Source organism: Corapipo altera, unplaced genomic scaffold (assembly GCF_003945725.1).
Source record: "Corapipo altera isolate COAL_440 unplaced genomic scaffold, ASM394572v1 2, whole genome shotgun sequence".
NCBI lineage: Eukaryota > Metazoa > Chordata > Aves > Passeriformes > Pipridae > Corapipo > Corapipo altera.
Window position 1 is genome coordinate 13,214,604 of NW_020884890.1, and position 15,119 is coordinate 13,229,722.

The window sequence follows — 15,119 nt, forward strand, 5'->3', positions numbered from 1 at the left end:
CTGAAATGATGGTGTGTTTGATGTAACAGAGATAAGGAGGTGGACAACAAGCTTATAAGCAGGATGCCTGTCATTCCTGGCAGACTAACCCTGGTCTCCCTAGCGTTCTTACAGTTTGACCTGGACACCTGAGGCCTTACTCACGTCAGCCCTGGAGGATGATTTTCAGTGGAAATCTACACTGTAAAAAATACCCAGATGTAACATTGAAGAATATATGTTCCACTTCATAAAATGAAATCATATGGTGTTAGTGTGCTTGGATAAAGTAATCAACCAACTATAATGTCACAATAGAAGATGACTAGCAGTAGGGCAAAGTATGACGTAATATATGAGAAACTCATCTAATTTATTTAAGTGGAAAGTATGACTCACAGTCTTTGGAGCTGGGTTGGGGAGTGACTGGATTCCACAAAGTAAACCAGCGTTCCGTTGCTACACTTTCTAGTTCCTCTACTGGCTGAATATGGACACCTTAGCAAAACTCTTGCTCTGACTGGAGGCTGTGGTTAAAACTAATGGAGTAACTGAGGTCCTGGTTAGTGCAGGAGGCAGATTAGGGCAATCAGTAGCTGTGAAATGGTTATGACTCCTGAAATAGCCAAGAGAGGGTCGGTGTTTCAGGCTACAAACCTGCTTGCATGATGATTAAGTTCTGGGTTGCTATACTGGCAGAAATCTTTTTTTCATGTGATTGGTCGCACAAAGAAAAGATTATTACCTATAAGCACTTTCTCAGACTTTCTGCATCATAATTTTGTGCCTATAGACACATATAGTATGATTTTCTATGTGCATATAAAGCCTGTGAAGAATAATACATGTATGAGCTCTAATATAGTACCTGAGAAAACACATACAGACCTGTTTCTGTTTATATGGCTTTATTATACAAAATATGCATAACATACTTTACAAAGATAAATGAAGACCACAGTCTCTCTCCTGAGGTGCTTGCAGTCCTGAAATACCCCAAGAAAGTGGCCAAAGGCAAAGGAAGGGAATACAGAGTAAAGCAAAGGGATCAGCATGGCAGCCCCACAGGCTTTTAAAAAATCAAATCTGAATATATATATTCTATACAAATTAAGTTATGGTAGTATATATGGTCATATATATATAATCAGATGCTCAAACGTTGCCCTTGTAGGGTTAGTTTTACTTTCTCTTGGTATGCATTGTGGAACAAGCTTTACAAGAACACATGCTACTCGTTCCCAAAAAAGCCTCACTCGAAAGTAGAGAGAGGGAGGAGTATCCTACAGTATACATCTGCAGCATCACTGATCTAGAGAACCTTAAGAATAAATTGGCAAATGTTATTTTAGATAATTAGGTTTAATAGGTTGTAAATTCTTGTCATCCAGCATTTCTTAGAGAATGGAAATGAATTTTATTTTTGTTTGAAATACGTTTGTAATTTCCTAGAAGTACTCTTTTCACATTCTCACCATTTTAGGCTTAATAGAACAATGACAACTTGTGATGTACATGATGGAATGGACTTTGCTTCAGAGAATGTAGTACTTGTGGTCCATTGCTGTTCATACGGCTACAGTTGAAGTCGATGCCGCTTCTTTGCACTGCTGGTTTTACGTGCTGTAACTAGGTTAAGATTAAAAAACAAAAACCACTATTATCCTTGTACTCAAACCTTCGCTTAATATGGGTATGAAACTGTCCTTGGACTTCTAGGGAGTTACTCAGAGACATTAAGGTCCTCAGGAAGGGGAAGGAGGTACAAAAATGTCTCTACTTGCCTGAAATGAATTTCCAAGATCTCTGAGTAGTTTAAAGTTTTGGGTTTGGATAGCAATCTTTATACACTGAAAGTGTGCAGGCTATTACTGGAAAATGTTAACGCTTCTTCAGAAAAGTTGCTTTGTGAAGTCCTGTGCTCTACGGAAACGCTCCTCAAAAAAAATCCCCTTGCTGAGAAAAATCTTCACGTCCCTCCACTTACTGGGAGTTAGATACGCTAAAATGGGTTTAGTATTGGTTTTTTCTACTATAATTGAACGTTTTGTCAGAGATACACTATGTGACACATTCTAGGCTTTCTAAACTTCAGTGAAAGACTTACCAGTCTTGGCGAACTCAGGCCCTACCTTTACATGTTCTCTAACATGGAGAATTAGAAAAACACGCCAGCGTACGTTGGTACCCAACGGCACAGAGACATGAACAGAACTAAAAATGATTAATTAAATGTAAACTACTGAAAAATGACACAGAGATAGAGAGGCTCAAATGAATAAAAACAGCATGGACACAATGCTGGTTGCAGACAAGGTTATGCTGGTTTAAAACAGGAAGCCTGTTTTGAGCATTTGTATCTCAGATGCAAAATTATATTACCACAGAGGGAACAGGTAGAATGAAAAGACAAGACATTTTGTCCTGAAACACAACCCACTTCATTATTTTCTATTCTTCTCTGTACTGCAGTTGTATCAGTTTTGAAATGGGTAGTGTTGTTGCTAGGTAATCTTTACCCACTCAGTAGCTGAAATTTCAGCCACACCGAAAAGAGTTTTATATATCTAACTGCATAATATTAAATTCTAAGGCCTTAATAACTGTTTTCAGTGCAACCCTGCTTCTAAGTATGGGTCTCTTTCCTGGGAACAACCCAACTACCAGCACAAGCAACAGGCTACAGGTCAACATGATTTAAATGGTAGCAGCTGCAAGCCCTCCCTGAGCACTTTCCTTATCTCAGCTGTGCACACCCTTTCTTCTCCACAAGGATTCCTCTCTTGTGCTGAGCAACTGTCTGCGCAGTGACACAAGGCTGGAATCAATGCAGCCAAAAAGCAAACAAGTCTTCCACTCCCTCCCTGCTGGGCTCAGCTGGGTTGAGTTCCTCGTTCTGTTTCGTCTTGTGGCTGCACAAGGAGTGTGGATAAACTCAGAGGGAAATGCAGTGGTTGGCCAGGAACCAGTCGGCAGGGCTTGGGCATAAAAAGGGCTCTTCTGGGTGCCTTAACATATGCCTGGCCTTGCTGCCAAATACCCAAACACAGCCTCAGATTTTCTTAGGTTTGTGATCTACCAAGGATACAAAGGAAATTTGAGTCAGCTCATGTGTAAAGCTGAACTAATTAAAGTACATCATTGACATTATTAATCCAGATCTTGAAACAAACGTTTAACTTATTCTTTAATAGAAAAACGTGTTGTAATTTTATTGTTGTGTCTTTTAAGATTTCCAGTGTAGAAAAGACAAAGTTAAACTCGGGACAGCTTTCACATAACTACAGTCAGCAAACTGTGGTTACATCCCCTGTTGTTCCTGATCTAGCTATGTTTTGTTCCATCTGTTACTGACACCCACTGTCACCATAAAGAAGCTTTTTTTCCCTCTGGGTGGCAAAACCACATCTACAAAATTTGGAAATTGCTTTCTTTTTTTTTACGGGGTGTGGACTAAAAAGGATGGTTCAATTACATTCATCATATGTTTAATGTCAACACTTATTTTCATTTACATAAACCATGGCATCGAAAAGCATGATAAGTAAATGTGTATCCAGTTTCGACAGCGTTTATTATCTCAGAGATAAAGTCATTTCTGTCATTGAAGGAGATGATGGCTGCAGTGAGTACATGCCAGCCCCAGCAGATCCGCTCCAGCAGATTTATGGCGATACAGTCAACCTATCACCTGGCCAATTTATTCTTTCTTCTTCTAGAGAAGCAACCTGGAGCCAGGCTTGCAGATCTACCTGTGGGATTGCTGATCTTTTTCTGCCCTAAAGGCATGAAGCTTCTGCAGTTACTCACAAAAGCTCTTCTGCTGCAGTAAGAACTCACTTTCAACCATGCCTGCTATTAACAGGTTTCAAAAATACAAGTATTTCAGCCTACTAGCACATTGGCTGTGCCAACACGATGTATGCACAAAGTATATTTATTAATTTACTTTCTTAGAAGTTGTTTAGAGCAGCAGTTGCAACCTAGAAAAAAGGATCCACTAACCAGGAAGGAAAGCTGGGAATGGAAAAAAGGGCTCTGTAGTGGGATTCCCTGAAGGAACAGATAAGAACTGAAAAGGGAGTAGAAAAAAAAAAAACAAAAACCAAGCCCTAACACATAAAACTGTGTCACACACAAACCATTTGATATGACTCCCCAGTGTCTGCATCATCCAGCTCCCTTTTCCAGAAGTGATACGTGCTCTTAAGATAAGCTATCTAACAGGCAGCAGTGACAAGTCGTGCTGCTGACCGTAGGTTGTGTAACGTGAAGTTGATTGCCTATGTTAAACCCAGGAAACATTTATTTCCAAAGTATTATGCAAATGGTTATCAGGAAGATACTTAATTCAAAGTAAAGAAACAAATATAATTTTGTCCCAGTGTTGTTTTGTCTGTTAGCTAAATTGAACTATTGAGACAAAGTGTTCATCCCTATCTTGAAGCCAAGCTCATAAATAATCAAAGACAAAGAGTATGGGCATGTGATTTCACAACCCGTAAAAGCTGATGGATGAATGCTGGGAAGAAAAATTCCTACAGTGCTACATAAATTCCCATAGTCATCAACAAGTTACACAATTTTTCTGGTTTATATTAACACATAGGGGAAACATGTTCTATGACTCCTACTCTGCTGAACGTACAAATCAGTTACCTCACCTGCAATATAGTTAAAGTGTAAAAAACAAACCCTAGTGCTTGGTTGGACTGAAGTCTTTGCAATTGTTGCTGATATGTATTTTAATGAAAAGACTGTACATACTTACTACGAACTGCCTAGTTGACCAATATTAAAACCTGAATTTTACCAACTTCTAAGCTTAACTTTTTACAGCTGTTCAACCCAGTATAGTCCAATGTTAATTTTTGTTTCAAAACAGATGTTTTAACACTTATGTAGAATTAGTCCTTTGGTCATGACTTGCATTTGTCCATTGACTGAGCAGCACTGACAGGAAGAATGATCTTGTTAAAAAGGAATTTATTTGCCATACTAAAGTATGTATATATGAAACTTAGTGAACAAAAGAAAATAACTGCTTTGGCACATCCTGTACTCCTAACATTCCATCCCATCCATCCTGTCCTTCTTTACCGCTATTCCTTTCCAAGGTTTGTTGCAAGTAATAAAAATAACACATCACATTTTGTTTTGTAACTTCCACGAAATACATGCAGCTCTTCATAAAGGCAGCAAGAGCCCTGTGTGCATGCATGCCAAGAAGAAGGCAGGGAGACCAGAATTTCATTTAGCAGTAGTCTTGCTACACCATTTACTTAATCTTTCTATGATTAAAAAGAAAAACGATATAGTTTGCTTTGAGGGCTTGCACGTATTGCATCACCTCACCGTGTCACATGCTATTTGGTATTCTGTAACCCTGTTCCCAGGAGCCTACGTAAGCAGCAGGTGATTGATTTTCCCGTTTACCAGATACATCACAGCATTCACAGTTATCCACAGTATTATTTTGCAAGTAGTTTGTTCATTTTTATTTGCATTTGTTGGCATATTATGAAAACAGATCAGAATCAAATAATGAGACCTAGCTCTCTTCTGTTAGAAATGTTTAATTTTTCTGTGATGCCTCCTATTTAGTATAATAATCTGCTATCTGTGTAGTTTCTGACTTGCCGATGCCTGAGGGTTGATTTTAAAACAAGACAATTGGTGGTGGCTATCCTGGATACAAGAAGCATTCCAGAAGACACCAGCAAGGAAGTCACAGAAAAAGAAAGCATAAGGTAATTCACTGTGATATTTTAAAGGATAAAGGAATGGATGACATCAGAAGAGAACAGGTTCAGGTAGGCGGCAGAAACCAGCCTTGGCCACGACCTGCAGATAACCATTTTGAGTCTGAGGCAGAAGAGGAATGAAAAACAACAAGGGCAGCTAAACAAGGACATAACTGAGCTAAATAAGAAGCCTGGTGCCTTTGGCAGTACGATAACACCAATGCAGTAAGTCATGCAACTGAAGACAGAAGATAAGTGGGATCAAAGAATAGCACTGAGAACTGATGAGGTCCAGAACAAGATTTTGCCAGAAGAAAAGTGGTACAGCTGGTGGCTGTCAAAAACGGCGAATGGGAGGGACACTGTTGTAACTTTCCAGTTGCTCTCAGCAGACAAAAGAAACCTGATGGCATCAGAGCAGGAAAGATGAAAGGCTTTTAGTTGCACATCTCTTTCTTTAAAGAGGGAAACAAAACCAAACTGGATCAGTAGCATCAACTATAAATGGCATGCAGGAAGAGTTTTGGGAAATGGAAAATCACAATGTTGCTCAGTGGTGAGAAACTCCCCTCTCCTTCCAGCTGAGGACACGTCACTGGAAAGTCCCAGCCTGGGAAAAAAAAATGCAATGAGTAAACAAATTGCGTATGCAGTTAAAACATAAAGAGGAACAAAGTCAAATGATGCTTTGATTTTAAGGGCATTTATTTTCAGGTTAGCATTTCCTTGAGTGGCATCAGCTCAAGTTCAGACAAGAAAGATTTCATTAGAGTGAAAATGGCTGGCAAACACCACGCCTGATATTAAGCCATTGAAAGAAAGCTCATTTTTAAAAAATCTAAGATTTCAACCTGGGATTTTTTGAATTTTCTGTTGCTGAGTGTAGTGAAACAATCCCAGTGACAAACCAGATACTTAAGATTATTACACTGTTGAGAAATTAGGAATGATTGTCTGGCAAGTTTGTGGAACTTTTTTCCCTTAATTTACATGTACTTCCAGACAAGGAAGCTGTCCTTAACAAAACCCTTCCTAAAAACTCACTGGGCATGTTTCTGTTTTACAAGCAAGATCAGTGGTGAGAATTTTTCCAGCACTGTCTATAAAGAAAGCAAGGAAAAACCATCCTTGGTCACACTGAGACAAGAAATACAGTGTTAGATAAAATTATAGGATTCTTACTTCTCTAACTGGCATTCATAAAAATACTGATATAAATTATTAGCCTTTTCTAATATAAATCTACTGTCAACAAAGGTACTTCATACTAATAAATCACAACAATGTTAACTCATTCTGGAAACAATTACAGTGACAGCACTTTCTAGCTGTAATCTAGGAAAATAATCAAGAGAGTTTTAACTCTGCTTTTCTGCTCTCCCAGTTAATGAGTGCTGCTGCATCCTGACTGATGTACATGACGGTCCAATCCTAATGGCAAACAACAGATGCCAGTTGTGCAAGTGTTGCATAGACTATCCCATCTCCAACCCTATCAATAATACAATAAAAATGTAGTATTTTATTTTCTTTAAACTCAGGTTCTCTTTAAGTCTCATAGGGACTCAACGCTACTGTGAAAGCCATCTCAAGCATGTTATCCTTGACAGCCAATAACTATTATTATGAAATGGCCAACCTATTCACATCCTCTCAGATTTGGGAAGAGGATCAATAAATAGTTTTGGGGGGGAGAGGGTTATGGTTTTTTGGTTGGTTTTTGCATGGCTTCTAATGTGTATAAATAGTAGAAGAGAACTGCAGGGAGGTTTGTAAGTTTGATTCTTTATCATTTTTCCTGTTACAAGATAAGAGTGTAATGCTACTGCTGTTGTAACACGGGGCACGAGGATCTTGAACGGTTAAGGTGGAAGCTCCGGGCCCAAGTCCATTGATCACATCTCTGATTCTTGAGCTTTGAACAACAGAGAACAACGATGACAAAAGCTTTCCCCAGGCACCAAGCTGGAGCAGCAAACATGAAAACCAAATCAGTTTCAGTTCCTGCATCTGCTGCAGTAACTGTGCTAAGCTTTCTAAAACAGAAATGTCATGAATCTCTCTCTCTTCTATGCATGGCAGGAGGTTCCAGGATGGGGCCAGGGTGGGGCCAGAAGTAGAGGCTCCACTGTACTAGCTGGATTAATTTATTATTTTTATAGGAATGTTCTTTTCTCCAAGTAATTTCCTAGCAATAAAAGCGAATTGTGACAGCAACATAAACATGATCTGGGGTTCTTTAAAAGTTGTTCTTTTCATGTGCACATACCAGCGTTGGTCAGGACAAGGTAGTGTGGCATCTGACAGGCAGAACCTGTCTTATGTTGGATGACACCTATTGCAAGAGGTCTCTCTCTTAACAGACTTTTCAGTTTTAGCTAACACAGTTTGCTAGAACTGATCTTACTCCTCTGGAAAGCTGTGGATAATTTGGAAGCTTTGAAATTGTTTGTCTTCTGGCAGTAAAACCACACTATTTTAAACCATTTCAAAAGAGTTGCATCTGTAATGCTAAGAGGTTTGCTCTTGGATTCAACTCACATGCTGTTCCTCATACCGGTAACTCAGTCAAGAGCTTACTAATGAGAGTAAGTACCATCATAAAGCTGGACATTGCAGCCAAAAGTCTTGTGTATTTTAGTGTCTGGCTGGCAGCAAGGCACACACAAAGTTGATGTACTGACTTACTGAACACCTGATGCAATTAAGTTACACTGAAAAAAAAAGCCTTAAAGGTGAAATGTTGGTTCATGCTTTGGGTGACTGGTTGTATTTTTTTTTCAGCTGTAATTAAGGTTTTATCTGGTAAAGCTCTCGTAAATAGCATGGATATGGAACTGGCTCGGAGTCAGGGAATAAGGACCTCACAAGTTTGGGAATACAAAACCCCAGAAAGGACAGAAGGCTAAAAATGATCTGAATGACGCAGAACCAACCACACCTTCATCAGAAAAATAATTTCCACAGTCAGATCTTACACTTGAAGAAAAATTATCAAATTTAGCTATTTCCTAAGAGTCACTGGTGATTCTCAGAGCAGAGAATTCTGTATCCGGCTTTGCTTAGTGCTCTGCACGTAATTTTATTTTGTTAATTTTCTTTTTTGACCTTGCCCATCTTGTTTCAATGAAAGTTCACTTGACAGCTGATGAGGAAAGGAAAACAAACCTGCGTGACTAAGCAAGAAAATATATGCAAGCCCATTTCAAGGTCTTGGAAAACCCAAACATGGTTTTACAGTCCTCACTGTGAGGTTAAGCAAAAAAGGCTAAAAGAACCTGAAAGCTTTCAGCATTCAAAAGCTGAAAAATGCTAGAATTAACACAGAACACGCACAAGAAAGCCTGGACTAGGATCAAAAGGGCAGTACAGAAGTCTATGACTACAGAAGGACAAACCTCCTTGAAGGCTACAGAGCTGCACATAGCTCACAAGCAGTTCACACAGGACATCAAGGGCAAGGCTGGCACCAGAGCTGCACTGATAGACGCTGGCAAGTATCACCATTCCTGCAGCAACAGAGGCCAGTATGGTTTCCAGGGGGTCTGGAAACCATAGCAGCTATGCAGTTACATGTCAGTATGGATTGTGGTGGCACAGAACAGGCTGACAGCACTTCAGCCGTGCCTGCCCCAGGGATGGCAAACGTACAAGGCAGACACCTGGGAACAGGAGTCTCTTCACCAAGCTCAGTTAAATCTGCCCTTCAAACAAGCTGATGTGTTCAGACAAATATTAAAAAACAAACCCCAACAATGTAATTACCGCTTTCTTCATGCTTCCAATTCACTAGTCAGCCATTCCTTTTTCATCAGATGAATGACATCACTGTCAGAAATTACTCCCCGAGGACCTAGACTGAAACTGGCTCTGCAATCACATTAAAGGGTCTCTGTGTAGATGCAGGAGCAGAGTTTAAATTAGCTTTCAAATTATTTTACCAAACAAGGAATGCAGTAATAAAGAAGTGAAACACTTCAACAACAACTAATCGCTCACAATTAAAAACATAAAAGTAATAATTTTATTCTACAGACTTGACCATTTTAGCAGGGAATTAGCATTGAACGTGGGTGACTACAAATAAAATGCTATCAAAAAACAAGAGCGTTGGTTTAAAGGCTTCACCTCAGCTTGCAGGAATAAAGTGCAGCTGTACATATGTGGCTATACGAATAAGGTTGCAGGTCTTTCCTGTACATTTCAACAGTACTCAGAAGTTGAGCAAGATCAACCTTTGGTTTTCACTCTTGACATATACAAAACATACTTAGCAAAGCTACTGCATCTCCATGATAAGACAAGTTCAAACTTTCCCAGGAACAACACCCCAAAACTACTAAGAGTAAAGCTGCTGCTGTGGAGTTAAGAAATCTTTAGTGTCTTCTAGGCTCATGGACAAGGCAGTTAAGTTCTTTTTCTCTCCCCTAACTTTTGTTAGGACTCTGCTTCCCCTCTGGAGCCACAGCTAATCCCCAGCAGACAGTACCAGAGAGTGCTACCTTGGCCACACGTGAAACACACCTCTGTGCTGCAGAGGAAAAGGCATGGCCATGCCAAAGAGCCCAAAACAGGCCAGAGACTGGCATTATGCAAACCAAGGTAGCATTATTTTGTTACAATTCAGTATTATCTACATGCAGAAGCACAGGGGATCACGGTATCCATGCTTCACTTGGTGTTTTTAATGAGATTACGGTGGGGTACCAGCTCTGCCTATCACAAACCTATCTGCTCTTCAACCAAAGTTACAGGACTCGAATAGTACCTTCTCTCCGAGGTTTTTTAGGAGCTGCTAGTCACCAAAAGCACCATTACACATATGTAAGATCACAGTGATCGTTTCTCTGCTGAAATCTTGTTACAGGGCCATTTGTGACCTAAATGGATTGCTAAGAGCATCATCTAAGAGGCTTGTTGCATAGAAACCATAGTGAGCAGAGAATTCGGGTACTATCAGGTCTCAAAGGAAACACTGATACAACAAAATCACTTCTGCACACCTTCATGCATATACAAAAATTTTAAGTGACACAAATAAATTATCCCAGAGTACCTATTCTTTGTCAGTCATACACCCACATAATGTCATCACATATTCGTGTGATGTTCCTCGTGTAATTCAGTAGATATTTTCCCAATTGGAAAGCAAAGAAACAACAAAAAAAGCAAACTATAAAATCATAGCATCATTTCACAGTGATGCCATTTAAACTTTTACACTCTGAAAACTTCAGAGACTAATAGAAATAAAGCACATTTTCTCTGAAGGCTTTTATTTAGAACGTTGCATATGGATATGAATCTTTTATTCCATGGATTTTATATTATCCTCGGAAAGCAAATGTCTTTGTTATAAATATATTAAATTTCTCTTATCTTCTCTTACAACTGTGTCCTGTAGGAAACAGCAGCATTCTGCGTGTTTATTTGCTGCAACAGCAGAAGTGAGTTGTCAGGCACCAAGTCAAGTACAAATAAGCACGTTTGTCTGTAAGCATCAAGCAAGTATTTACAACAATTTCGAATCTGGTTGAAAAAAAAAAGAGTATTTACAGCTACTTTGAATTAAGATCGATTCGCTTTTTCCTAGCCCTCAATAAATAGAAAGCATAAGGCATGTGGAATCCAAATTCTTTAATGGAGCTGAAGCTAAAAAGCACCATCTATCATTCACCCCGCGATTTCAACTGGGACCTTTTCCTTTATCGGTCGCAAAAATTTCGCTTCCTCCAGACTAACAGCAGCGAGGAGGCCGCTGCTGCGGCCGGTCACGCACAGGGGGAGCGGGCGGGACGTGCGGGCGGGGACTGAGGGCCGTGCGAGGTGGGGCCGCGGGAGGGGGAGCAGCAGCCCCAGGGCCACGGGGGCCCGGGGCAGGGCGAGCCCCTGCCAGGCCGGGACCCACGGCGAGGCCGCGCTTCTCCATCCAACCCCAGCTGCTCCGCGCAGCATCCCGCCGCCGGCGGGAGCAGCTACTTGCAAAGCCCCTCCAGCCGCTCCAGGGTGCCCTTCATGTCACGGATGCGCTTGGCCAGGGCGGGCACGGGCTGCATGGCGCGGTCCAACTCCTCGCAGCGCGCCACCAGCGCGTACATGGCGCGGATGCTGAGGTCGGCCGCCTCGCCCAGGCTCTCCACGCCGTCGCGGTAAGTCTGGATGCAGCCGACGCTGAGCGCCGTCAGCGCCTGCAGCCCGCAGTGCACGTTCCGCAGCAGATCGTCCACCTGCGCCGCCACCTGCCCGGCCAGGGCCACCACGTCCTGCAGCGCCCCGGGGTCGATGGCGGGAATGGACGACCCGCCGCCCCCCGTCGAGGGCTCGCCCCGCGGGGCGCCGCTCAGCCGGATCCGCCGCTCCAGGTTGTTGGCTACGAACTGGGTGAGGCGCCCCTCCCGCAGCACCGTCCCCTCCAGCTCCAGGGCGCTCGCCAGCGTCGCCCGTCGCCCCTCTGGAAGCTGCCGCCCCGCTGCCACCGCCGCCCCGCCGCCGGCAGCCAGGCTGAGCGCCTCTAGGCTCCGCTCGTCCCGCCCCCGCCCCTCCGGCGGCCCGGCGGCCGAGCCCGACTCCTCCATGGCGGGCGACGCGTGCCCGCCTGCTTCCTCCGCCCACCGGGGCCGCGCCGCCGCCTGTTTACGTCCCTCCCGATTGGCTGCGGGGCGCGCGGGGGCGAGGCCGAGGCGGTTTGCGCGGCGCCCGATTGGCCGGAGGAGCAGCTCCCGCCCGCCGCGCACTGCGGGCCCGTGACTCGGAGACTAGGGCAGGCCCGCTGGCCGTACCCGTCCGTGATTGGCCGGCCCGCGAGAGAGGGCGTGGCCTCGAGTGTTTGTGTCGCTTCCGATTGGCCGGGGCGGAGGCGGAGAGGCCGCCGCTCCGCCGCAATTGGCGGCGTGCGGCGGAGACGGGCGGTGCTCGAGCCGTCCGCGCGCGGCGGTTGGCGCGGAGGCGGAAGGGGGCGGGCCCTGCCCGGGTAACAACACCGGGGCGCTGCTGGCGGCTCCCCTCACTCCCCCGCCATGTTATCCTAGCGGCGGCTCCGCTTGCGCCACCACCTCCTCAGCCCTTCACAAAGCCTGGGTAGACACTCCCCAGCGACCCGACCTGCTCGTCCCCGTCTGGGCTCGACCCCCTCTCCCCGGCACAACTCTGGGTACCCACGTCCAACCATGGTCACCACCACGGCGCCGCCGCCTTTCCTGGCTCGGATCTCGGCAGGCACCGAAGACCCGCGTCGATTGCCGCCCTCCGCCCTGCTCCAGCGCCTCAGGCGCGGGGACAGCAACTGCGAGAACCAACCCAGCTGCTGCCTTGCGGGCCCAGGGGGCAGCGCCCGCCCCGCGCTGAAGAGGGTGCGGCGGAGGAAGGGGAAGATCCGGCCGGGCCCCGCGGGGCTCCTGCCCAGCCGCTACCAGCAGTACCAGCAGCACCGCGCCGGGCTGGGGAGAAGGACCCCGCTGGGAACCGACCTGGTGACGGACCCTCCACCGGAGGAGCCCCCCGCGCCCGCCCCCTCGAGACCCGCGCCCGGCAACCCCCTCAGGAAGGAGGTAAATGCAGGGCTGCGCTACTTCTCCTCACTTCTCCGTCCCCCCTCAGCCCCCCCCCCCCGGCGCTCGGTGAGCCCGGAGGCCATTCCGCGTCCCTCGGGGTGGTCGCGAGGGGGGAGCTCGCAGGGCGCCCCCTCAGCGCGGTGAGGGGGGGGGCGGAGGGAGCGGCAGAGTTTCCGTTACGCTCGGACGGGGTGAGGCGGGGCCGAGAGCGGATCCGCGGGCGGCGATTGGCTGCCCGGCGCCCACCAATGGGCGCGCGCCGCTGCGCCCCAGCAACAAGCCGGATTTAGCCCTGGCGCTGGCTGTGCGCCAGCCCCGCCCCCCCCCGCCCCGCGCGCGAGGTGGGACGTGCGCGGCGCGCAGCGCCCCATGGCGGCCGGGGGGGGCTCCGCGCCCTCAGCCCGCCCGTGCCAGCGGAGCGGTGGGAGAAGCGCAGGGATGGCGGGGAGGGGGCGGCTCGATACCCTCTCCCTTGCTTGAGGCGGCCCCCGGCGCCTCGCTCCGTGTCTGGGCCGATGAGGGATCGCGAAGAAGAAGGGTCGTGGTTGACGTGACTCTTCTTTGTTTGCGCAGTTTTTAAAGAACAAGATGGGAAAGACAGAGAAGGCGGCCGTCCCCTACGGCCAGCCCGTTCACAGCTTACACCTGTGTGAACAACCAAAGATTAACAGGCAGAAGAGTAAGTGTAATGCGCCGCTGACGAAGATCGCCTCGGCGAAAAAGATAGAGAACTTTTGGCAGGATTCTGTGTCGACGGAAATAATTCAGAAGCAGGAGAAAAAGCCACTTAAAAACACAGAGAACTTCAGAAATGCCAAGTCCAAGAAACCTGTTGCCCTAAATGAAGCGAACCAAAAAGAAAATTACGCTGGGGCAAAGTTCAGTGACCCACCATCTCCCAGTGTCCTTCCAAAGCCTCCCAGCCACTGGGTGGGTGGCACAGCTGAACCTTCTGACCAAAACAGGGAGTTGATGGCAGTCCATTTGAAAACTCTCCTAAAAGTTCAAGCATAGTTCCCAAGATCTCTTGAGTAATTGGCAAAGAAAACTCCATCCAGGAAACTTAAAACATGCCTTGTTGCAACAAAAATTGCAAAAGACTGTCAAGTCTTATAAACACATAAAAAAAAAAAATCCTTGTATTATATTTTTTATGGTTGTGTAAATAGTGTACATCATGTATTATGTGTATATTCTTGTTCATACTTTGAGAGGTACATTTTAGTTTTGTTATGAAAGGATGTATTTTGCACTGCCTGATTGGTAGATGTCTTGTATATAAAATATGGACAATTTTACGTGTGTGTTTGACACATGAAGACTTGACTTGCTTTGCACAAGGTAATGAAAATTTTGGAAGGAGAGTACAGCTTTCTGATTTTAAGGTTCCAGATCAAATGTGAATGTTTTATTCGTGCACTACTGACAATAGTTTTACATTCTGTCTCCCAATTAAGTAAAAACATGTAATTTTCATACAAATGTGAAGTTTTGCTCTCTGCTCTGGAAACTATCTGGAATTCTGTTCATCTGTTTGTTTTCAAAATTAACTGGAATTCGAGTAAAATTCCAACCCATTGATTTGAGCACTGCTGATTTCTTTAAAAAAAAAAAAAAAAGAAAAAAGGAAAGAGCAGAGCTTTCTGCCAAAAATCTAATTGGTCACTAAAAAAATTAAATAAAATAATTTGGCCTCCCCTTAAGCATGTCTTGGTTTTTTTTGTGACTGTGTGTGTGTGTCTGTTAATTATCTGATTGCTTTCTAGTGCATCAGTAGAAATACATTGTTTTTCTCAGCTTTTAACTGTCTCAGCCTTAATTAAGAAATTCAATAACTCAGTAAGAA

At 44.8% G+C, this 15,119-nt stretch overlaps 2 protein-coding genes across 2 annotated transcripts; one reads left to right on the forward strand and one right to left on the reverse strand.

Moving 5' to 3' along the window:
* Window positions 1-9,724: 9,724 nt before the first annotated feature.
* Window positions 9,725-12,891, reverse strand: BORCS6 (BLOC-1 related complex subunit 6). The gene is given in 5 exon segments (XM_027645050.1): window positions 9,725-12,431; window positions 12,433-12,509; window positions 12,511-12,705; window positions 12,707-12,785; window positions 12,878-12,891. Coding segments are annotated over 5 exon segments (1,098 nt in total). The 3' UTR covers window positions 9,725-11,698.
* Window positions 12,659-14,906, forward strand: PNRC1 (proline rich nuclear receptor coactivator 1). The gene is made up of 2 exons (XM_027644947.1): window positions 12,659-13,270; window positions 13,847-14,906. The coding sequence occupies exons 1-2, from the start codon at window positions 12,890-12,892 to the stop codon at window positions 14,285-14,287; spliced, it is 822 nt and encodes a 273-aa protein (XP_027500748.1). The 5' UTR covers window positions 12,659-12,889; the 3' UTR covers window positions 14,288-14,906.
* Window positions 14,907-15,119: the final 213 nt, after the last annotated feature.